Source organism: Vulpes lagopus, chromosome 1 (assembly GCF_018345385.1).
Source record: "Vulpes lagopus strain Blue_001 chromosome 1, ASM1834538v1, whole genome shotgun sequence".
Taxonomy (NCBI): Eukaryota; Metazoa; Chordata; class Mammalia; order Carnivora; family Canidae; genus Vulpes; species Vulpes lagopus.
Genome location: NC_054824.1, coordinates 51297549 through 51322741, shown reverse-complemented (window position 1 = coordinate 51322741; position 25193 = coordinate 51297549). Strand labels below are relative to the sequence as shown.

The 25193-nt window shown below is 36.2% G+C and overlaps 1 protein-coding gene across 1 annotated transcript in view; it reads left to right on the top strand.

Annotated features, from left to right (window-relative positions):
- Positions 1–2654: 2654 nt before the first annotated feature.
- TINAG (tubulointerstitial nephritis antigen) overlaps positions 2655–25193 on the top strand; it is a 91852-nt gene continuing 69313 nt past the window's right edge. Inside the window, exons 1-4 of the mRNA XM_041754016.1 lie at positions 2655–3123; positions 10105–10168; positions 11013–11102; positions 16513–16627. Of these exons, the coding sequence (XP_041609950.1) occupies positions 2769–3123; positions 10105–10168; positions 11013–11102; positions 16513–16627 (624 nt within the window). The 5' untranslated portion in view covers positions 2655–2768. The remainder of the gene's footprint in view (positions 3124–10104; positions 10169–11012; positions 11103–16512; positions 16628–25193) is intronic.

The window sequence follows — 25193 nt, the reverse complement described above, 5'->3', positions numbered from 1 at the left end:
TGTTAGGACTCTGGAAGGAAGATGGAAAAGATGACTGAAAATATAGACTTATGGGTTTGATGATAGGAAGGTATAGGAATGGTATTTGCTCTTTTTTTTTTCTCTGAGATAGGGTTATCCCTAGAACATGATGATCTCCAGTAAGTTAGGAAAACAAGGTTTGTAATGGCCACTAGGGGAAATGGGAGAGAAGTTGAAGAAATATGAGCAGCATTTAAGAGCTTAGCTGAGACAAAAATCAAAAAATTTGTGGTGAAAAAAAAAAATGGTGGCACCAATGTTATGGACTCTTGGATCATTTCCAACTGTACTCAGTAGATATGATACAGGGGCAGAAAATGCAAATTGTAAGATTCATTCACTTATTGAATAAATGTTTACTGAGTGCATAATATGCAGTAAGCACTCATTGCTAGAGATAAAACAGTTAACAGACAAATTACAAATAAACACAATTCTATAATTTTGTAGAGCTTACATTCTGGAGATAAAATACAGAAAATAAATAAGATCAGCAAATTAAGCTACACTAGTGATAATCACAGAGAATGAGGATCTTGAGTGCTGGGCTTTAGAGGAAGTATCATTTTAGATAGTGTGGGCAAGGCATCTCTGAGAAGGTGTCATTTGAAAGAAAAAGTAATTGAAAGAGGTGAGCAATTGAGCCATATGGATATCTGTGAAGCACGTTTCAGGTAGAGGGAAGAGCAAGTGCGAAAATCCTAAGAGGAGGATTGGAGTATGGCTAGCATGTTGAGGAATGGCAAGGTTATGTGATGATTGGGCCAAGATGAACAAGGGCTAAAGTGGTTTAAATTGAGGTCAGAGAGAGAACAGATTTTGCAGTCCACCTTCTATAAAGTCTTATAATTCATGGCTTTTAGGCTGATTGAGTGCTGGAAGTTTTTGAGGGAAGATGAAGTATGAGGACTAAGGAAGAAAAGAATTAAGAATTTTGGTAAAAGCATACTTTAAATCATCACTGAAAAGGAAAGGAAGTCTAAGAGTAAGGAGATACAAGAGAAGAGAAGAGAATCAAGAAAAAATGAAGTTAAAGGAGAAAAGAGTTTTTAGGAGGACAATATACTTATTAATGGTAGGTAACATTTATTTAGCACCTGCGATGTGCCAGATACTTTGGGTATTATCTCCTTTAAATTTGCCACTTACCTGGTACAGTAACCAATATTATTATCCAAATTTTACAGATGAGGAAACTGAGAGATTAAGCCAAAGACACATTGCTAGTCAATGGTGAAACAAGATTTTGAGCTCCATTAGCCTGACTCCAGTTAGTAATAGTGCTAAATGCCACAGAAGATTCTTGTATGATAATGATGGACACAGGTATATGGGAATTGGATGTCAGGAGGTCATTGGTCATTGGTAGTGAGAATGTTGACAGGACTTTGTTGTGGTTTAGTGTGAATGACAAGGAAGCCTTTACTTGATATTTTGGGATTGGACAGTCAGGGTGATTATGGAGAATGATGCCAAGATGTATAAATTTGAAACAGAAAAGGTAAAGGGATTTATGATAGTTTATAGCCAGAAAGAAAAGGGCAAGAAAGTGAAACAATGATGTGTGAGTCAGATAATTTATGGAGCAAAGTCAGGCAACAAGTCTGAGGGGTTGGAGTTATGAATTAGACCTAGAGAAGACCCTTGTTTTACAGGAAAATAACTGAGGACCAGAGAAGCAAATTGTGAACCCAAATCATAAAACCAATTAAATAGTAGCCAGGGACCAGAGTCCAGCTTTTCTGATTGTCAAGAGAAGTTCTTTCCATTAGGCCACCCAGCCACTCTTGCTGAATCATCATTCACTGGTTACTTATCCCCAGTCCAAGGGAGTTATTGTAGTTAATAAATAAACACAGTACAAAAACCACTGTAAATGTACAGTTCCATAGAAACACTAAAGACATCATGACCTTTGGGTTTCCTCATGACTCACTCCTTCCCCCTGCAATTTTGTAGCACAAAGATGGACTTTTCTTGACTATAAAATGGCTTTCAGATACTGCAGGTTCCTACACTGATGCCAAGTAGGGACTCCAGTGAAAGGAACTAAGGTCACCCTCAGGGAATTTCTAGCTGAATTAGGCTCCACTAAGCCTTGAAATAAAAATTCTTCTGGTAGGGAAATGGGGTACAGATGGGAAATCAAGCCAGTGTGTGACTGGGCATGATTTAGAGCAATTGTTATTGATATGACAGATCCTAGCAGGCAACCTCATGAAAGCCTGGATTTTAGTTGCAGTGCAAGTAGGTGAAATGAATAATTGTGTTTTTGACTTTCCAATTTCCTACACCTTGCCAGTGGTTATTGCAGACATAATTTGGGCCATGTGTATTCCACAGAGGTTTCTGATTTAAGAATCTAGAGTTGTTTTTTTTTTTTTTTTGGGAGGCAAGCAATATTCAATGTATTTCATCTATGCATAAGATTTTATGTATTTATTTTATGTATTTATGTATTTTATGTATTTATTATTTTTATTTTTGGATATTTTTGGCATGATATAAAACGTTAGACATTTTTAACTTTGAAGGAATGACAAGGGTCTATTTTTAACACTTACATTATCTTAGGGCAAACATTAAAATTCTTGATTAATGTTTAACTATAAGAAGTATACTCAAGAATCCATTTCAGGATTCAGTCTGAGTTGTCTTGAAAATCTGAATTCAGACTCCAAGGAGAAGCCCCAAAATCAAGGGTATTGGCTCTAACAGAAAGTGGAGGCTTACCTGGCATCTAGAGAATGTGGACTGGATATAAGATCTTAATCTTTTCCTATCTTACCACAGAAATTTGGATGGAGAAACGGTATGTATCTCAAAGAGAAGTGAACCCAGGAACTGCTTTCACTAGGAATCATACAATTTTGGAAGGTACTCGATTCAAGAGAGCCATTTTCAAAGGGCAATACTGCAGAAGTTTTGGTTGCTGTGAAGACAGAGATGATGACTGTGTCACTCATTTCTATGAGGCAAATGCACTATGTTACTGTGATAACTTCTGTGAAAGGGAAAATTCTGATTGCTGTCCTGATTACAAGTCATTTTGCCATGAAGAGAAAGAATGGCCTCCTTCCATAAAGCCTTGGGATCCAGAAGGTAGGCTTTGGGAATGTGCTTAAATGATTTCCTGATTCATTACAAGATCTGTCAAACTGTCTTTCCCTCTCCTTCCTTCATACTTTCCTTTCTATCTTAAGAGGAGGTAAAAAATGAATATTATGATTAAGTAAATTTTCTTGGACTGTTAACGTGCTTTGCTTTAGATGCAACATATCTGCATCCCACTAGTACCTTTAAGAAAGTTCCAATGTGATGGCTGTGGATGCTGGTCTGGATCCTGTTGTGAATACTGTCTTAATGTATATAGGGTTACTTAAAACCCTTCCTTCCTTCCTTCCTTCCTTCCTTCCTTCCTTCCTTCCTTTGTAAAATGTTTTGACAACAGGACTCTTAAGCTCTTTTGAGTGAAACCTTTTAGGGAATCTCATCAGTCACAGGCCTGATCATCTGCAGATTAGTCTAACATTTTGCTTATTGCATCTTATGACTAGTGGACCTCCTGGCATTAGAACCTGTGGTATATCAATGCCATTAATGCCAGTGCAAAAGCAAAACAAAGTCAGCTAGCAATCTGCCTAAGTAATACCAAATAGATTTTTCATGTGTATTTTTGTTTCATTTAATTTTGCTAATCTTGGATTTTTTAAACTATTGAAACAAAGGAAAGCCTCCTAAAGAGTAATTGTAAAAGTCAAAGACTGAGTGGATAAGTACAAATAATTCATAGGGAGAATGTTGGTATTTACTATATTGGTCTAATTATAGGAGAATGGTTCTGGATTCTGAGCAATCAATGCATCCAAGATTCGCAACAAAACACAAAGCAACACTTTTTTACTATACTTAACTAAAGCACTATTTTTTTTTATTGCCCATCACATCAAATTTCTTCAGCAGAAATGTAGGTATAATCAGAGCTCTGTCACACTAATGTAAATGAGTGATGGTGACCAGAAATTTCAGTTGAAGACAATTTAGGATGAGTATTTGGCATCTTTATTTAAAATCCAGATCTCATTTCAAAATCCAGATCCATCGCCTTCATTGACAATAATGTCATCTTGCTTGTAAAACTGAGGAAATGCTTCTTAAAAAGTGTATGTATTATGTTAAAATTTCCCCAGAACTGTCATTTATCCCAGACCTTTGCCTCTACCAATATATAGCCCAGAACACATTAAACGTCTATTTTCTCCTGAAAAGTGGCAGATCCTTTACTAAGAATGGGGAATCTAGTCATACATCAAAAATTATTCATTGAATATCTTCACTATGCCAGGCATTGTGCTTAGTGCTGGGACGCCAATGGGGAAGAAAAAGAGAAGATCTTATTCTCTTTGAAGGGATGGTAAAGTTGCCAGGGTGAGGGTAAGATATTAACAAATTCATCGTGCAGTTGCAAATCATGATAAATTCTGTGAAGGAAATATTTAGGGTGCTGTGAGAGTATATCAGAATGTAACATTAACATATAAAATATAACATCAGCCTGAGGGGAGTGTCAGTGAGGGAAGATATTTCACAGAGTACTCCAGGAGTGCAGAGAAGTGAGCTAATTTGAAGGAAAATTGGCAGAAAGGTGTTGTAGTTCTGGGGGCGAGGAGCTTAGTTTGATCCAGGGGTTGGAATGTGGTCAACATTTCAGGAGAGTAATGTTTAACAGAGGGTCGGAGGGTGACTTGAGATGAGATTTGAGAGGTGAGTAGAGATCGGATTATGCCAGGATGTACAGGCTGTGCTTAAGATTTGAGATTTTATTCTGTAATGAGGACTCATTGAAAGATGTCAAGTAGGAATAGTGTTGGCTTCAAGGCTGTTGAGTCTCAGTATCACATGTAAGCTGTAGTGCTTTTGATTTGCTACAAGGTATTTAAGTTTTTCTTATTTGAGACATACAGCTCATTTAGAAAAGTAATCGCTACTTCTTCAATGTCCATTTTTGTTTGAGAGCTAGAATTTTGCTATGACTTTAATTTAGGGTAATGTTTTAGGTAGAACTTATGTTCCAGGTATAGTTTTTATTTCATTCATTATGAAGGGAAGCAATTAATCATTTTACTTAGTAGCAAAAAGTTCACATTAGACTATAATTGCTCTTATGAAGGTAATTTGTTTTCTTTTGTTTTATCTTGTGAAAGTAGCTAGTCAAAAGAAAATAGCACCACACAACACTAAAAATTGTGCAAAATTAAAATAAAAACACAATGATATATTATTTAAACCAATTTTTGTATGTAGAATCTGACTTCCCTTTGAGACGCTAAGTTGTTCATTCACTGATCTACTAAATATTATTTTTCAGTTATCTAATTACATGGTATTCTCTGGTTCTTTATACTGCAACTGTGTCAAGAGCTCTTTTTAAACCAGTGACTTAAAACTATGTACACCATCTTAAGTACTATAAAAATAATCATGTCCCTTTTGTATAAACTGGAAGTAGGACATATCTTCCTTCTGTGTGTGTGTGTGTGTGTGTGTGTGTGTGTGTGTGTGTTTTCCCCCATCTCTGATGATAACTTCTAGCAATTGAAGGATTTCAATGTCAGATACCCTAAGTAAGTGATAGAGTTTGAAAGAGAACCAGAATGGATTTTCCTGACAAATCTTTTGGTGTAGCAGATTTTAAGGGCAGAGTCTAGTTTAGCATCTGTTGTGAACAGACCTAAGTTAACTTAATTATGCAGAACTTTTATGTTCACATTGGTAAAAAAAAATGCGTGTAAGTTACTGACACATTTGAATTGGATAAAGATTATTTACTCCTTCATAACCTCCTTACCACATTATAATGAAGATAAGTCATAGTCCAAATTCTTCATATACATTGATAGTTACAAATATATATATTGGTAAGGAGTCATAGACCAACTCATACAACCTGGGTAAACTTCATGAAGTCTCAAGTCTCTGTCCTTTAGAGGTTCCCACATCTACCTTGCTTGAGTAATTTATTGGAGGCATGTGTGACATGTAACATAACAAAGGGGTAGGATTCTGTCATCCTTGTAGTGGGCATCAGGGAATGAGAATGCTTCCTACTCAGTGGCTGGACACAGAACATTTTAGAGATCAATCCTAGGGTACCAGGTCTATGAGTAAAGTCTTTTGACCTTAAGAGAAACATATAACCTGTTGGCTAAGAGTGGGATAATGGGGCATGACTTTTTAAATATTTTAGCTAATATATATAAACTGGATACTATTAATTGAACCAATAAGAGCTGATTACTTATATCCATTATGTTGATTAACAAGCCACTAACTTCACCAATGAAAGCCCACTTCTTATGTCTATTATAGTGGTACTCTTGGTGTTCATCCAAAGATGGATAATGGAAGCATTTATAGCAGCTGCCCTGGAGTCTGGCCTTTCAGAATGAATGCTACTGACCACCCCTGGGATATGGATTCCTGATCAGGGAAAGTAACTGTCTCCCCTAAAATGAAGTTTAGACCAGCACAGATATTATAATGTATTATGATGAAATATTAAAATAAATTACATATAACATATTATCATCTTTACAAAAAAAAATCAATGGGCCAACTGTTTGACTCTCCAAATACCTGATTTGCCTTATCTTGTGTTAATGTCTGTTAAGTTGTAAAACTCTATTAATTTCAACAGTCATTATCTTTTTTTTCTTTTGTCTCTTTTAGCTATTTTACTATCAAAGAAAGAAAAGGAAATGAGACAGATGCTGGTTAAGGACTTGAAGCCAAGAGAGGGCTTTTTCAAACTTGGGAGCTAGAAAAACACATTTTATAAATTGAGCATTAATCCAGAAAAGAAGGGGGGGTGATAATGCTTTAGGAGAGAAAGAGAGGGAAAGAAAGGAGGGGAGATAAAAAAGAGAGAGAGAGACAGCTGTAATGGTGAAGATCTTAAAAAGACAAGAAGGGACTAGATTCATAGCTCAACAGGGCATGCAGTAACCCAAAGAGAAGGAGGTTGAAAATTATGATGATGGAGATGAGAGAATTCCTAGTGGCTTTATTTTCTCAATGAAATATGTATGAAGCACCTCAGAGTGAGTTAACCAAATTCGTTACCCATATAGCTTCTTGACAGAAACATTTGCTTCTTGACTTCCAAGTCTCTCATCAACCCATTCCTACAGGATATCATTCCTTGCTACATCACCAAAATCATTCTTAGCAGGGTCAGTGACTATGCTATCACCATATGCAACATTGAGATGTCTGTTCTCAATGGCACTCTACATAGTTGACCACCTCTGCTTATTAAATACTTTGTTTTCTTGCTTCCAAGACTCTACTCTCTCCTGAATTCCCTACTTCCTCACAGTCCACTCTTTCCCTTTCCTCTTCTGAATGTCTACTGGCTGGAACGTTTTAAGCTCAGTCCTGCCCCTCTTTCTCTCACCTCTATACACTCTTTCAAATAGATTTTCATTTAGTCTCAAGGCTTTTAAAAAAAAATGTATATTTCTTTTTTTCAAATTTGTGTTCCAGCCTTGAGTTAACTCCAGACTTCCATAAACTACTCTGCTTCACATTCTTCATTAAAATGTCTCACCCAGATTTAATCTATATCTAAAATATCCAGAGCAGACTTCTTAATTTCTTGCCACAAGCCTATTCCATATTTCAGTGATAGCTTTGCTGCCCTTCTATGACTCAAGCCCAAATCTTAGTGAGACATGCTTAATTCTTCTTTTTTCTCATTCTCCAAACTCAGACCATGAGCAAGTTCTGCTGCTTTACCACCAAGTTACAGCCATCCACTGCTCTCCCTCCTTACTACTATTTTGCAAATCCTCACTCCACTGGAAGCCCCACCTCATACAGTGCTATGAAAGTGATGAGGGCAGAGACATTTTTGGTAAGGTCTTGTAGGTTATCCTATGAAATTAGGTTTCATTCTAAATTTGATGGGAAATAACTTGAGGATTTTGTTTTTTTGTTTTTTTTTTTAACTTGAGGATTTTGAACAGGAAGTGACACAACAGAGATTTTAAAGTCTCCTTTAAATGCTGAGTAGAGAAATGAGGGATACATTGGAACCAGGGAGGAGTATAGAAAGGATTGGACTGTCTGTATAATGTAGAAGCTGACGCTCCACTTTGTCAGCCCTTTGAGCAGGCTCAGATAAATGGATTACGATTTTCATTTAAGAGGGCAACTCTCAACTGATATTATAATAAATGTAGTTTCTCATAGAATAAACTCTGACTTGATATTAAGGAAGGATGACCAGAAAGGGAATTTAACTAACACTAGATTTAGTACTGGTTAATTGAGGTAGGCCAGGTGATAACATTCTCTTGACTTCAAAATTATTAGATAGAGTACAGGTCAGAGAAGGGACATTTTTTTTTTCCCTAAAGACTTGTGATTTCTGTTTCCTTTTATCTATGTAACTGATATGTTGGACAAGGAGTTTTTATGAGGTTTGCTTAAAAATCAGCTTCGGGGGTAGCCCAGGTGACTCAATGGTTTAGCGCTGTCTTCAGCCCAGGGCGTAATCCTAGAGACCTGGGATAGAGTCCCAAGTCGGGCTCCCTGCTTAGAGCCTGCTTCTCCCTCTGCCTGTGTCTCTGCCTCTCTTTCTCTCTGTGTCTCTCATGAATAAATAAATAAAGTCTTTAAAAAAATCAGCTTCGGTTTTGGCCTCTCCCTTGCCCTTTAAAACTAGTCAGAAAAGTACTTTCCTTGACTTTGAACTTAAATTGTTGTATGAATTTTCTATTGCCCCTATGTAATAAAAAATTTGAGGGTCTCTTTAAGTAATAGAGTGTAAGTTCATTTATTTTAAGTCTCTAGTACTGAGCAGTAATTAAAAACCTGGACTTGATTTAAAGTTAAATCTTAGTTTGCTACAATCTAGAAGCCTGTGGTCCAAGAGAGAGGAAGTTTTTGTTTCTCTTCTGTGCTTGTGGAATGTTAAAAATCCATGGGAAAGAGGTAAATAGATGCAAATATGTTGAGATTTTAGATTCATCAAGCAGAATATTTAACTGTAAAAACAATACATGCTGAAGAGTGGTAGTCGTGAAGTTTTTTCTATGAAACCGTCATTTGAAAAATCAGAGGAGAGTGAATTCCTTAAATAGCTTTTGTGACATTGGGGCTAGGAGTTAAACCAAGTCCCTTGGAGTGATTTCTAAACATGCAGACTTGCCCCTATAATTGAATGAATAAAAAGTGAGGATTCATTTTGTTTAATTAGAGATCATTAATGTGATCTATCAATTACATGTTTCTGTCAAAGAAAATAGTAAATTTCCTTCACATGACAAAATAGTAAATTTCCTTTGCTAAGTCAGAGTGAATTTTAAGTTTGTGTGAATTATATTTTTGAAAAGGATTTGCTTTGTAACCAGGGTACTATTTTCACCATATCTTATCGATTGTTTTCAATAATGATACTATACCATTGATCTCTTTTGAGTAGTTTATATAATCTGGTAAAGTAGTTAACAGCTAGTTTCAGTTAATTGAGAAACATTTGTATTTGGAGCACAAATGGCTACAATCTTATTGGTTTCATGAATTTTTCTCTTGATCCAAATTCTGAAGAAAAAATAGAATTTGTCTTTAAAAGGTGAATTCAATGAAATAGCATCGCATTTTGGTATAAAACTTTGAGATATAATTAGTCATATTCTTTTATGAGCTTTGACTTGATTTTTTTAAATGAGAAAAGCCATAAATTTATTCAAACACTGTCTTATTGCTCACCTATTTAAACATATAAATTATTTTTTCAGTGTTATTCGTGATTAATTCTGTGGTAATCAAGTTTTCATGCTTTACATATCCTTTCTTGGAACATAATACACAGTTTTAAAGATAAAAGCTGTTGGAATGAGCTTAGAAAAATCCATACATAAACCTTGACCCAAACCAGATGTGGATTTTCATCAATTGGCACCAAATATTTTTGCATATTTGAGAAATTATGAAAACAGAATTTTAGGTTACTTGTGGTGTTAATGCACTTTAGTTTTCGATTTAGAATTTTAATTTGTTCATATGTTATGTTGGTAGGTTGCTTCAGACATGGTCAACTTTATGAAGAAGGATCAGTAATTAAAGAAAACTGCAACTCCTGGTAATGAATTTAAGTGACACAGAACTGAATTCTATTGTGCGTGTATGTTTTCTTCAAATAAAAGGAGTATTGTGAAATAAAACATATTTAAATACAGATAAATGGGTGCCTGGTTGGCTCAGTCAGTTAAGTGTCTGCCTTCTGCTAAGGTCATGATCCTGTGGTCCTGGGATGGAGCCCCGCGTTGGGCTCCCTGCTCAGCAAGGAATGTGCTTTTCTCTCCCTCTATGCTCTCTCTCCCTCTCTTGCTTTTTCTCAAATAAAAATAGAATCTTTAAAAAATAAATACAGATAGAATAATAAGTTATAGGATATCACATATCTGTAGTTTTATATAACTATATTTAATGAATGTTGACAAATCTAATCCTGGATATATCTTTTAATGCTATAGCTGGTTGTTCATGATTGTGACCTTCATCATACAGCAGGCCTGCATCAAATATACCTCTTAATTATAATCATTCTATAAGCAAGATATACTATAGGCATATTATGTTTCTTTGATCACAGTAGCTATACATAAAAATAGGCTACCTTCAAATGATTATCCTGCAGAAAGTTTCCAAGTGCAAATAGACTGAATCTACTGTCTAAATTTTCTTATGGTTTCAAACTTGGGGGATTGTATGGTCATTTCATTTATGAATTGCCTAGAGTAGAGTTAAGAGCTTATTGAGGGGTGCTAATGCATATATTATTTTTGCTGAGAATCAAGTAGACACATGGCTATCATTAATCAAAACTATGTTTTATGCCTTAAGAGTGTGCAATTCTGATTACTAATTTTATAAATGTACTTCATAAAGGCTAGGCCGCTTTTGTAATTTTTATGTCTTTGCAGCACATGCTCAGGACAGCAATGGAAATGCTCCCAGCTTGTCTGCCTTGTTCAACCAGAACTAATTGAACATGTCAATAAAGGAGACTATGGGTGAGAAAAAACAATCTTGCTTTTTTTTTTTTTTTTTTGGCAGTCCCAGTTACTTTTCAGGTTTCAGACAATGTATTTCCTATTATTTACTTCTAAAAATGGTCATTATTTCAAAAGAAAGAGTGGGAGAGAAATGGGAAGAGAAGTAGAAAGATAGCTAAAATAGCAATGCACAAAGATAAATAATTAAATATTGCACAAAGAAATATCGACAGAGTCTTAAATTGTCTAGGAAGGAGCAGTGTCATGGTGTGAGTGAGGGGAGTAAAGGGAGCTTTAGTTTGGATAAATAGGCAAAATTTATTTTTTCATATAAACCATCTTTCCACCTCTGCTGCTGCCCTGACCCAGCCAATCAGCTATCCTGGGAGAACCAAACCCTAAGAGGTCAGTATTTAATCTTGATGATTCCCCAAACAACCAGTTCATCTAGCCAATTTCACTGACATGACCTATACAGCCAATTTCACTTACAGTTGAATCAAAAGACAGGCTGAGCCATTTTACTTTGCTAATAAACTAAATATATGGCTGATTGACACTTAAACATAGGAAATAATGGTTTGATGCTTTCTGACAGGTTAACAAATTAGGTGGCTTCTTCATTTGCATAGAGGGAATTATGATGTCAGTGTTAACACTGGTTTTCTTCACTGAACTAAAAGGAAGAGGAATAGCCTGCCTGGTTATCTGCCTCTCTGTTGTTACTGATCAAATCTCTATATACTCTTGGTAACATTTTCCACATTTGGGAAGACATTTCATGTAAGAAGAACTATTATCAAGTAGCTATAAAAGTGATGTAATCATGAAATGTATTTTTAAAAGTTAAAAGTATCACTTGCTTCCACATATAAGACCATAAGACAGGTGTTTCCCATCACAGTGGGGACACTGAATTTCAGTGTACCCAAAGTATTTTCTTGGAAGACATGAAATTTAGAAAGTTACATTTTTTAACATTAATATTCTTAAACCATGTTGAATTCCTGCGTGTGTATACATGTTTAACCAATATTTTAGGTGTTAAAATGATATTGTAAGTATTTCTAGGGAAAATACATTATAGTACTCAGTGGCTAAGTGATACTTAAATCATTAAAAGAACATAAGAGTATGTGTCATCATAAGAAATTATCTGAATCAAGTGCCTAAAACAATTCAAATGCTTGACCTACTGAACACATACTTCCAAGAAACCCTGAGCAGCTTGTGTTTCCATTGTCACAGAACCCATGGGAAACCATAGTTGGAGGTGACATGGAAAGTACACATAAGAATACAGAAGCTGGTAGGAATGCCGTCTTTCTTGGAAGGAAAAAATTTCTTGCCATTATTTGTTCACTGTGAGATAACTCTGGGACAAGTTAGACATGGGCTTTGCCTTTTGTAGCAAACATTGATGACCTTCAAAGGACAAAAAGTGAGGTATGATTGGAGCGAAAGAAAATATCCATTGCCCAAAGGGAAAAGAAAAGTTAAGTAAAAGAGAGAAGCTATAAAGAAGTGGAGTAAAACTAAAATTATTTACCAGAGGACAAAAAGGCAGAGGGAGTCCTTGAATTTAGGAGAAAGTTCTCTCAGATATATTCTGGTCCTGATGTTCAAATTATTGTCATAGATAATAGAAGCATATCCTTCAATACTTATGAAGTGCTTTTTAAGGTAACCCTAGTCTGATGAGTTACAGGGATCTGTTTGTATCAGCAAGTTTTTTTCCATTTGCCTTGGATTCCCTACCGCCACTCAGGCCCAAAACCGTGGCCTCCTTTGCCTGGACTGGTGCAGTAGCCTCTGCCTGGTCTCCAGCTTCCTCCTGGCCTTATCAGCTAAATATACACAATCTTTGCTTTGAAATATTTATTTTCGGGTAGCCCCGGTGGCTCAGCGGTTAGCAATTAATATTAACAAAACATGTGCTTCTCTTGTGGCACTGCTGAGGGTAGAAATAAATAATTTCTGTCTTGCCCGAATTTACAGTCTAGCTGAGGAGTCAACATGTCATCGCTCTGTGAAAGCATTTCTGAAGATAGAGCTGTGTGGAAGTGCCAAATTAGTAGCACAAGTAATAATCAGCAAGTTAGTGGAACAAAGAGAGATAGATAACAGTTTCAGTTATCTGCTGTGGTGCAGCAAACAACTCCAGAATTTCACAGCTTGAGACAGAAGTGTTTCATTGGTTCACTCAGTAACTTGGGATGGGCTTAGCTGACGTTCTTTTCTTGATCTCTTTGGGGTGACTGGTTGGTGCTGGTTGTTAGTGGGCCCATCTGTCCCAGCCAGCTAACCTAGCATCTTCAGATGGTGCCAGTGTTCTAAGAGGGCATGAGAGAAAGCTTCAAAGGGCCTCCCTGTAGGGCTTAGCTTAAAAGTTGCACAGCATCAATTTTCCTGCCTTTGCTTGGGTGAAGCAAGGCACTAGCCCTGCCCACCTTCAAAGGTTGGGGGAATAGATTCCACTTCTTGGTGCCAAAAGCCATGAATAGTTTGTGACCATTTTTAATCTGTCACATCTCTAAACTTTATTACTTTTTTAAATGAATTCAAAACCTAGTCAATTGGATAAGTTAGACTTGATTTTTTTTCACCAGTTTCTCAAATCAATATATCCCAAATCAAAAGGGATTACCTCTTTGACCTGCCCTTGGTGACTGGCTTTCCCCCTCTGCCTTGTCAGCCAAGCCAGAAAATTGGAAATTAGTTTGATTCTTCTCTTCACTCTCAGTCACTAGTCTCTTATAATTCCTACAGTCACAGTTTTTTTTCTTCGATTTTATTTATTTATTTGACAGAGAGAGAGAGAGAGAGCACATGGCAGAGAGAGCAGCAAGCAGAGGGAGAGGGAGAAGCAGGCTCCGAGCTGAGCATGGAGCCCAGTGTAGGGCTCAATCTCAGCATTCTGGGATCATGACCTGAGCCAAAGGCAGATGTTTAACCAACTGAGCCACCCAGGCACCGCCATAGTCACAGTTTCTTCCAGATATTATTTTTTCTACCTCTCTGTATATTCTAGTGCATTTCTTTACCAAGCCTCATTTGAGATGGCCTGATTTTTCCGTTTCCAGTCTGGCAACTAATCCCTTCTACTTTCATGGTGATCCCTCTAAATCAAAGCTTTGATTCTGCTGTTCATGCTCGTAAAAATCCTCAGTGATACTCCATTGCTTGTAGAATATCATTATACTCCTTAGCATAAGTAACAATCTGGCCGAAATGCTTCTTTGCTACTTCATTTGTTATGCTTTGTTCAGCTTCTGTCTCCCTAGGCCCTCTCATGGTTCAGCATTGAACTTACCTGTTCTTCCTTAAATGTGCTACCCAGTTTCAAACCTGTATGCTTTGCTCCTGAATTGCCATCTTTTTTTTTTTTTTAAGATCGATGTCTTTATTTGAGAGAGAGAGAGAGAGAGAGAGAGAGAGTGTGTGTGTGTGTGTGTGTGTGTGTGAGAGAGAGAGAGAGAGAGAGAGAGAGAGACTGCAAGCAGGGGAAGGGGCAGAGGAGAGAGTATCTAAGCAGACTCCCACTGAGTGTGGAGCCCAAGGCAAGGTTTGATCTCACAAGCCATGAGATCAGGACCTGAGTGGAATCCAAGAGTCAGATGCTTAACTGACTGAGCTGCATGGGCAGCGTTGAATTACCAATTTTCTTAAAGAATAAATGTTCTCTTCTTTCACATCTGCCAACAAAACTCATTCTCATCCTTCCAGACTGAACACTAAAGTCACTTTCTATAAAACATATTATGCCAACTCCTTCGGGCAGAGTTATATTTGAATCCTTTACTCTGACCTACTGCTAATAAATTACGCACACTGATGGCATTTCTATCTTTGCAGTCTTTTTAGGGTATGAGCTCCTTGAGGGTAGAGAAATTTACTTAATATAATGTTTTAAGAGAGAATATGACAAATTAAGAATGTTCAGTAAATGCTACATTGAGTTAAAGGGAAAGTTATGAGTCTAGATAAAAGAGGATGGTATAGGGTTTAGTCCCTTCACACATTTTTGAACATAAGTCACAGTAAAACACAGATTTGTGACTTAGTATATACACACACATGCACATCTATACACATACAAATACATGCTGCACACACACACACACACATAATTACATAAAACCAGGACTTATCCTCACTATGTGCAGTAAGTTCTAATATTTCCTATTATCATTTATTTTATATTCTATTTTTTGAAATACCAATTCCTGATGACTAAGTGGACTGATTAATTAAATGACCAAAAATGTATCTGAATGTTTGAAAACTACTAGTGTAGAGCACCAAAAACATACTTTACTGAAGTCATGGTTTTGCCCAAGGCTGGCCCTAATGGTCTCTTCTGTATGCTGCAATATCTAGTGTAGTCAGAGTTTCCCTTGGTTGATGGAGATTGCACTCCAAAATTGTGGATTCAAATTGCTTAAGGTTTTACAAACTAACAGTTTTTTTAAAAAAGAAAGACATTAACTTTCTAGGCATATTATTGAAAATCAAGTTGTATCTTCACTCATTCGTGAGAATCTATCACATTATAAGCAATTGTGGTAATTAACACAACAGGATTAAGTTTAGATTTGACTTGAGTACTGAATTGTCCTCAAGTTGTAAATAATTTAAAATTCAAGCAATGATTAAATTACTTTTGTCTTTCTCATCTCATCTCTTCAGAAAATTTTCATTGGATTTAAATGTCAATGTCAGATTTTGAAAACAAAGCTTCTTTTCCTATATAAGGGCAAAAACCCTATCTAAAAAAGTATATACTTTTTACTATCTAATCTCACATAATTGAATTTGTATTATAATTAATAATAACAAATATTACTGGGCACTTAACACAAATTAACCCTTTTAATACATAATAGAATATTTCAATATTTATATAAAATATTTCAATATAATTAAGAGCACTGATGTAATCTTTTTAGGTATAACTATTTTATCCTCAGTTTTTCATGGATACTTCCTTTGACATGGTCAAATTTTTTTCAAATCTAAATTATATATAAACCAATTACTCTATTTAAACCATAAGCACATTTCTGTACATTCAAGCTTCTTTCTAAAATGCATTTAATGACATTCAAAAGAAACTGTGTATATTGGCCTTTTGCCACTTAATCCCTTATAGTATGTAAAGATTCCATATTCTTAAATTTGGTCTAAAATGATGTAGCTTTAGATTTCTCATATAAATCATTAAAATAATTGAAATAGATCTAATTTAGGAAGAGTGTCTCATAGGCTCTTCTGTTATGGTAAGCAAGCATGCATTCTTTATATAAAGAATATCTAGCTTGCAGTAATAGTTCTAATTGTGTATAATTTCAGAAATATAAATAAACATTATTTATAAAAGTGATATTATATAACCTATACCAATTTTTCTGTTTCATTTGTAAGGCAGATGGACAGCCCAGAACTACAGCCAATTCTGGGGAATGACTCTAGAAGAAGGTTTCAAGTACCGTCTTGGTACCCTGCCACCTAGCCCCATGCTTCTGAGTATGAATGAGATGACAGTAAGTGTCCTCTCTGACTCAAATACATGTGTATTTATATAGATATGTTTGTATGTGCGTTTAAAGAAATTTTCAGTAACTAAAATAGTGAGTTTTGAGCTTTCAAAGTTATAATTATGTTATATAAATAAAAAATCTTTACTAAAATGGTTGTTACCTTCCTTAGAAATTTCACATGAACTTTGGAAGTTCACCAATGTCAATTAGGTAAAGAATGACTGTGTGTTCATTTACATTGCTCATGATTTCATAAAAATTCATATTTCTGATTATTGGTTGTTCAGTGACCTGATGCTCAAGCAAGTCAAAGTTGCCCTCATTTTTCTTTTTCAACTAAACACAGTCAATTTTTGTATTCATCCAAATAGAGTTATACTGTCATTTGGCTATCCATTATCACATGAGGCTAAGAGAAATGCTAGTAACTACAGACACGTATGCCATGGTGATTCATAAAGGTTTATTCTCAAAATTTCTATTACAGGAACACCTTCAAATTTTGTCAGGTGACCTCCCAAACCCCTTCATGAAATTGCTGCATTTCCTACACTCTTATGCTTTGTACTATTGTATTGGCTTTCCCTTTCATTTTTAAGAGACATTATCATCCCATAATAGGTATCTTGTTAACTGTATTCAAGTCCTCGTACAAATGCTCAAGGCTGAGCACTGCTCCTGGGTGTCAGGAGTGCAGCCACTTCTCTCTGTAATGAAGGCTTTGGGTCCTGGCTGCCTGGAAGCTCCCAGTGTCTCAGGAGCAAGCAGGGTTGTTGTTTGCCTTTGGATGAGTTGTGAATACACAGGTTTTCCATGAAGCATTTACTGTACTTTGCTCTCAAGAGATGTAATCCCCTGAGTTATTATATCAATTCAAATTGCAGTATCAGGGCCTGCTAAATTATAACCAGTATCAGAAAAGATCATAATAGCTGCCACATATTGAGGAGCTATGTGTTAAGCACTCTTATAAGCACTTTCATACATTATCTCATCTAATTCTCACAGCAGCTTGATGTAGTGGGTACTATAATTATCCACATTTTAAAGACAAGAAAATTGAGATTGAGAGAGGCTAAGTCACACTGAGATTGGGAAAAGTGAAAAGCCACTGTAGAATTACTTAAATTGCAGAGCTAGGACATCTTAAAACATCTGACCCCCAAAATAGTCCCTAGAATTCCAGTAAAATCAGTTAGCTTTGGCCAATGCAGGTTCAAAATAGCAAAAAGTAGAGCTAACTTAATGAAATGATCAGCCTAGATATACTTTTGGATCTTTCCTAGAACCAGTAAGATATAAAATCTTTATAGATGTGGCTCAGATTCATGGTTTTTAGTGACCTAATTATGTGATCAATTGGAAGAGTTATTATTTTTTTCTGGCTGCTTTGTTTTTCATTTTTATTTCCATCTAGGGGAAAAAAGAGGCAAGAATTATTTAAGAAAAGAATAAATCCACTCCTTTTATAAGGATTGCTCTTTCCCTTGCTTTTATTAAGGGGCCCAGTCAGTCAAATACTCATTTGGGTGTCTACATACATTTTCTGTGGATTATTTCTAACCTTTTCTTTTTAAGCTTTATTTTTTTGCAGCTTGGGATATTTTATATTCTGGAGAATACGAGGTGCGTTTCTTTTTCAAGTTGTCACCATAGCATAGAAAAGGAAGTTGAATTTTAATTCATCATTGATTGGCTGCTAGGGATTTGTCTGCATGAAAAGTTGTTGTGGTGATATTCAAATGAAAAATACTAATGATTAATACTTTGGGAGAATTAAAATTGATGAGTGCTATGAATTAGTGTAATATAGTTGCCAGCTTATTCCAGGAAAGCAATAAGGAAAATTTGGCTGGTCTGTAACAGTTCCATTACTCACTTATAATCTAAGGCAAGGAAATAGCTACTTATTTGTAGGGCATAGTAGCTTGAGGACTGAGGACCTTTCAAAAAGTTTCTAAGTGTTAGAGTTGTCCTAATATCTGGAGATATGAGAAAATCAGAAATATAACAAGTTCACTTCCAGGAAGTGAACCAAGTTGAACTGGTTTCTACAGAAAGAGGTAAAAAATATGTTAATTCTTAGCCTGATGACTATGTAGAAACTACCTCAGTATACTAACTTGCCTCAGAGTACAGTGAAAATGAGTTATTTTCTTTGTAGATATGCTTCTGGATAACTCTTTTCTGCCTGCTGTTTCCCAACTATCGTTTTTTTAATACCATTTTCAACATAGGATGGTCTATGTGTAAGAGCAAGGGTAGGCAGCTGCCAACAGTGGTCATGATTTTGCTGAGGAACTCCACTGCATCCTCACACCCAAAACATCTTCCTATCCTTGACCCTATTAACTGGATGAGAGCTGGGGTTCACATAATTCTTTATCCAGAGAAGGATGAGCCATGAGCCATTTCTTGTTTCTGGGAAAGCTTTTCTCATCCCTGGCTTGTTTTCTTAGTTTCATTCCTTGGTTTAAGTCACTATTTTCATGATGTATCTGCTGGACATGAGTTAGAGAAATACCAGTAGGCATTGTGCAAAGATTTGGATGATCATATAGATATGAAAGATTTGTTTAATCTATATGAATTCATTCAGTTCAAATGAATATGTGTAGAGTGTGGTTAGTGACACTGATGAATAGAAAGATGCTGATAGCAGAGGATGGAAAAAAGTTGTTTAGGGTGTTGGGGACCCCTTCCTGGATGATAATCCTGAGTGAGGACAGACAAAAAAGAAATATAAACTTACTATTTTCTCTGGGTCCAAGCAGAGAGCTTGAGAGGAAGTGGAAAAAGAGAGAAAGCTGAGACCAGGTAACTCTTTGCTGTATATGAAGACTCACTTCACCCACATTGGAATTAATTATATCTGATGTCAAGGCAATAAAAGCTGGCTGGTAAATGTATGCCTATTTTTTTTCTTGAAAGTTTTCTTGTTTGTTTCACATTTTTGTTTGAATTCTAGTTAGTTAACATATAGTGTAATAGTGGTTTCAAGGGTAAAATTTAGTGATTCAACACTTACATATAACACTCAGTGCTCATCAGAACAAGTGCCCTCCTTAAGGCCTCTCACCCATTTAGCCCATCCCCTGCCCACCTCCCCTCCATCAACCTGCAGTTTGTTCTCTATAAGTAAGAGTCTCTTATGGTTTGCCTCCTTCTTGTTCTCTGTCCCCTTCCCCCATTTGAAGGTGTTCTTAGTTTGAGATTATTCAAAGCAATGTCTTGATTGGACAGTTCTGTTCTAAATGGTTCTACACTAAAAGTGTTAGGAACTATTGAATGAATTAACCATTCTCTGGCACTCCATTGAAACTTTGTATGTTGCATGTATAGATTTACAATGAGACTGATTAGGAGCTGGCCATCAGAAGAACTGCAGCTCCCCACAAGAAATTCAAACTCTGCCATTGAACTTTTTGTCACCTTAAAGTGCAAAGTAGGCTATGCCATGCTTTGACCCTTATTTCCATATTTCTCAACGTTCGTCCCATGGACCACCAATCTTTCAAGATTAGGAATAAAGGTGTCCCATCTATGGTCAAATAAATTTGTGAAATGGTGCTTTTTATCTTCCTACTGAAAATTCACACTAGAGTAGAAGTGTATTTAGGGACAAATCAAGAACTTTCTCAGTGTCTCAGAAAGAAAACAAGGGAGACAACCAATTATTGTGACAGTATGCAAAACTAGCATTGATTGAGGTCCTATTGAACCAGCAGAAACATCACAGTTGAAGTCTGTTAATAGGCATGTGTCAGCCACTGTGTTTATTCATGAGGGCACCATTCCATACACCATAATGAACATGAGCTCTGGACCCAGTGCTCTGGATTCAGTCTGGCTTTTTCACTTATTGACTTCATTTCCTCCTCTGTGAAATGGTTAAGGCAGTAGTACCCTGTTTGTAGGGTTGTAAGAAGTCCACGAAATGCTAAAAGAGAAGTGCTTATTATATACTAAATTAAATATATCCATAACAGAAATGCTATTATATACCATATAAAACTGTTTTTTCTCTCTTGGATTAACTTTGGGAGAATAGTAGGGTCAGTTCCCTGCTATCCCTTACTACTAATTTAGATTATCAAAAGCTTCAATACTTGGAGATTTTTATCTCCTAAAGAAAGGTATAGCTCTGGATATATTGGCCCTGATGGTATTTACATATTTCTGGTGAACCTGAAAGTTCTACTATGCTTCTAAATCAAATTAAATCATATCAAATAAAATCTAATCAAATCAGCATATTTGTACCTGATTTTTTTTTCAGACATAATATTCAAGTGCTTTTGAATTTGGGAAATAACTTTAAAAAGCTTCACTATATTATATCCTATTATAAATATTGCAGATATTTTGAATGAAAAATCCTATTTTCAAACATAAATGGGGAAATTAAGAAATTGCTTCTATACTTGGCTCAGTTAAAAAAATTAAATAGCTGTGTTGTTGTTGATTCCCCAGGGAGAACAAAGATGTGAACAAAGTTGTTACAGATGTTTTAAAAATTTTCTGTCCACCTTATAGCTTACTAGTGTAACATGTTTTCTCAGTCACCCAGTATAAATGATTTTGTTGTGTTTTAGTTGGTATTACTAACACAGGAAAAATAATGTTTTTATGGTTTGCTGGAAGTTGAAGTAAAATATTTATGTATTATATAATAACTTTTTAAAAAAAGATTTTATTTATTTATTCATGAGAGACACAGAGAGAGAGAGAGAGAGAAAGAGAGAGAGGCAGAGACACGGGCAGAGGGAGAAGCAGCCTCTGTGCAGGGAGCCTGATGTGGGACTCGATCCTGGGACTCCAGGATCACGCCCAGGGCTGAAAGCAGGCGCTAAACCACTGAGCTCAACGTTATCCCCTATATGATAACTTTTAAAAATTAATTATATCTGGTGTCAGGGCAATAAAAGCTGGCTGGTGAGTTAACATATAGTGTAATAGTGGTTTCAAGGGTAAAATTTAGTGATTCAACACTTACATATAACACTCAGTGCTCATCAGAACAAGTGCCCTCCTTAAGGCCTCTCACCCATTTAGCCCATCCCCTGCCCACCTCCCCTCCATCAACCTGCAGTTTGTTCTGTATAAAAGTCTCTTATGGTTTGCCTCCTTCTTGTTCTCTGTCCCCTTCCCCATTTGAAGGTGTTCTTAGTCTGAGATTATTCAAAGCAATGTCTTGAATGGACAGTTCTGTTCTAAATGGTCCTATATGATAACTTTTAAATCCACCAATCATGGAGATGAGAAATGAAAATTTATTTAATTGGCTAGATAATTGATCATTGGCTAGATAATACTCAGTATCGACTGACTGGAATTTTCTTTTAAAAAAATTATTTATTTATTTATTTATTTGAGAGAGAGAGAGAGAGAGAATGCACACAAGTAGGAGGGAAGGGGCAGAGAGAGAGGGAGAAGCAGGCTCCCTGCTGAGAAGGGAACCCCATGAAGGACTCCATTCCAAGACCCTGGGATCATGACCTGTGCTGAAGGTGGACACTTAATGGATTGAGCCACCCACACACCCCTGGATTTATTTTTATTGTCATTAGTTATAACAGGAGGAATTTGTGTTTTCCTTTTTGAGGTATATTTCAGTGATAGCAAATACTGAAGGATAAGACATATCTTAGGAAAAAAAATCAAAGGAAATCTTACCAATATACTTTGAACCAACCATAGGCTATTGACATTTTTTATTTGAGGGGCACCTGGTTAAGCATCTGCTTCCGGCTCAGGTCATGATCCCAGGGTCCTGGGATGTAGCACTGCATCAGGCTCCCCCCTGCTTAGTGGGGAGTCTGTTTCTCTTTCTTTCTCTTTCCCCTGCCCCTCCTCGCTGCTTGTTCTCTCTTTCCTCAAATAAATAAATAAATAAATAAATAAATAAATAATAAATAAAATCTTAAAAAAGAAGAAATTTTTTATTTGATTAAAAATAATCTACTTGGGATCCTTGGGTGGCGCAGAGGTTTGGTGCCTGCCTTTGGCCCAGGGCGCGATCCTGGAGACCCGGGATCGAATCCCACGTCGGGCTCCCGGTGCATAGAGCCTGTTTCTCCCTCTGCCTATGTCTCTGCCTCTCTCTCTCTGTGTGTGACTATCATAAATAAATGAAAAATTAAAAAAAATATCTATTAAAAAAATAAAAAATAAATAAAAATAATCTACTTGATTTCAAATATGTTTGTCATCTGTATAAACTGAAGCCTATGTAGAAAATGAAACACTAACTAGAGAAGTGAATAACAGTTATATGGTTTGGTTCTTTATATAAAGTGAAACAAAAATGACCATTTTCCCCATAAAAATGATGTTTAGCTCCCCCCATACATGAATATAGGCAATGGTATCAAGCTTGAATAATAACTTTAGGGGATCCCTGGGTGCCTCAGTGGTTTAGCGCCTGCCTTCTGCCCAGGGCGTGATCCTGGAGTCCTGGGATTGCGTCCCACATCGGGCTCCGTGAATGGGGCCTGCTTCTCCCTCTGCCTGTGTCTCTGCCTCTCTCTCTCTCTCACACTCTCTCTCTCTCTCTGTGTCTCTCATGAATAAATAAACAAAATCTTTAAAAAAAAACAATTTTATAAAATGCAGGTGCCTGTGATGCTGCAGAAGAGGGGTACGGCCAGATGTTCATGGTCGAGACTGTTTAAGCATATATTTTCCTCAGTTCATCTCAGAATCTTCTCATCTATGTAGGTAAAGAGCTAGGAACAGATTAAGATGCCAGTTTTTGCCATCTCTAAATTAAGAGCTTTAAATTCATAGAGCATCAAAGCATGTGCTTATGCCTCCTTTCCCTTCTTCCCAGGATGGAACTTCACATCCTTCAAGAAACTTTAGAAAATATACACCCGGCCTTACTCCTTATTCAACTGAACTTGTGGCAGAATGAGCTCATGGTGGTGTCTTATCTCAAGTCAGTTCTTGAGTGTTTAGTTCTCAGTTTTATTTTTCTGTACTAGTTTCAATCTAGTGCATAACACTGTGATATAATTGAACATGACTTGAACAACACCATGGGGCTGAATTAATCACTGCAAGACAAATCTCCAAAAAGAAATGTGAAAATTTGTTTTCCCTTTCTATGAATAAATACTTGGGCCTGTTAAAAAGTAGATTCCTGAGGTGATTTGGTGTTTTGATGGAACAAGCACCTGTTCTCTGGATTATTCTCAAACCTGGGTTTTCCAATCCATACTATGGTTCTTCCCAGAGCCTGTTCTACTAAACACTAGTCCTTTGATCTGCTTCACAACCAAAATGATGTGAAATGAAATGAAATAAGCTAAAATAAGATACTTTTCATTGGGTCATGAACATATAAAACCATGAATATTATTCCCACTTCCTAGAGTCTTAGAACATTTAGGTAGCTTGTAAAAAATACTGCAGTGAAGATGAATAGATTTTCAAAACCAGTGTTTCTCAGAACTGTTAGACTAATCAATTCCTTGTTTTGTAATTATCTATTATAATTCCTCAGAACTAGTATTCTAAGAAACTCATTTGAGGAAATATCATAGCTCATCAATTTCTAGATGCTTATTTTATTCACTTTTTTATACCTCTAAAATTGGGGCGCTTCTTATATTTGATTATGTCCTGGCTTCAGTGAAATATGGCAATGTCGTAGCAACTTTCTTGCAGTTATATGTACTCTTTTAGTTATGATTGGGCTCATCTGAGAGAGCTAAAAATTCAAAATGATAGTGGCTTCAATAACATAGGAATTGATCTACCACCAACAAATCTGGAGATGGGTTGTCTTCCATTAGAAATATCCAACTCCATGGAATTGGATACCCAGGCTCTTTCTTCCTTGTTCTGTTTCCTAGAGTCTTTCTATCCAAGGTCATAAAGTGATTCAAGAGAGCTATTCAATGTCTATCTATACCCTAATTTCTGCTAGCAGGAAAACAAAATTTAAAAATCAATAAAAAATAATAAAAGTAAAGTACTATTCGTCTCTTTAAAAAAAGTCTCAGAAACTGCCAATGGTACTTTTGCTTATATCTCATAGACCAGTGCTTAGTAAGGTGGTCACACATAGTACCCAAGGGGGAGTATGGAATGCAGTCACTTTTCTGAGTTACAAATGACGAGCTAAAATTGCTACTTATGTGAATAAAAGGAAATTCTATGAAAAAGGGAAGGATTGGAGAATAATTAGTACTACCTGCCATAGTGTGATCATGAAATATTGATATTTATAGAAGTAGATCATTAAAAAAATTACCCTAGAAGTAGAAACTAGAGAAATATCCTGGAAGCTAATCCTTCCAGAGTTGGAAGCATGAAGACAAATATTGTTGAAGATGAAAAATTCATTTTGCCATTAGCATCTAGAAAATTAGCCCTATACTCTCTAATATCAAATAGTTTAGAAGACTTTGTTTGGTATTCATGCCTTGGATTGTAAAGGGCAGAACAGAATGATATTCTCTGTTGCCTTCTTTTGATTCTCAGGTCACTCTGATTATCCAAATTTAAGTTGGAGGCAAGTGCAATCAGAGATAGAAGTGGTCACTCACATAGTAGATATTGT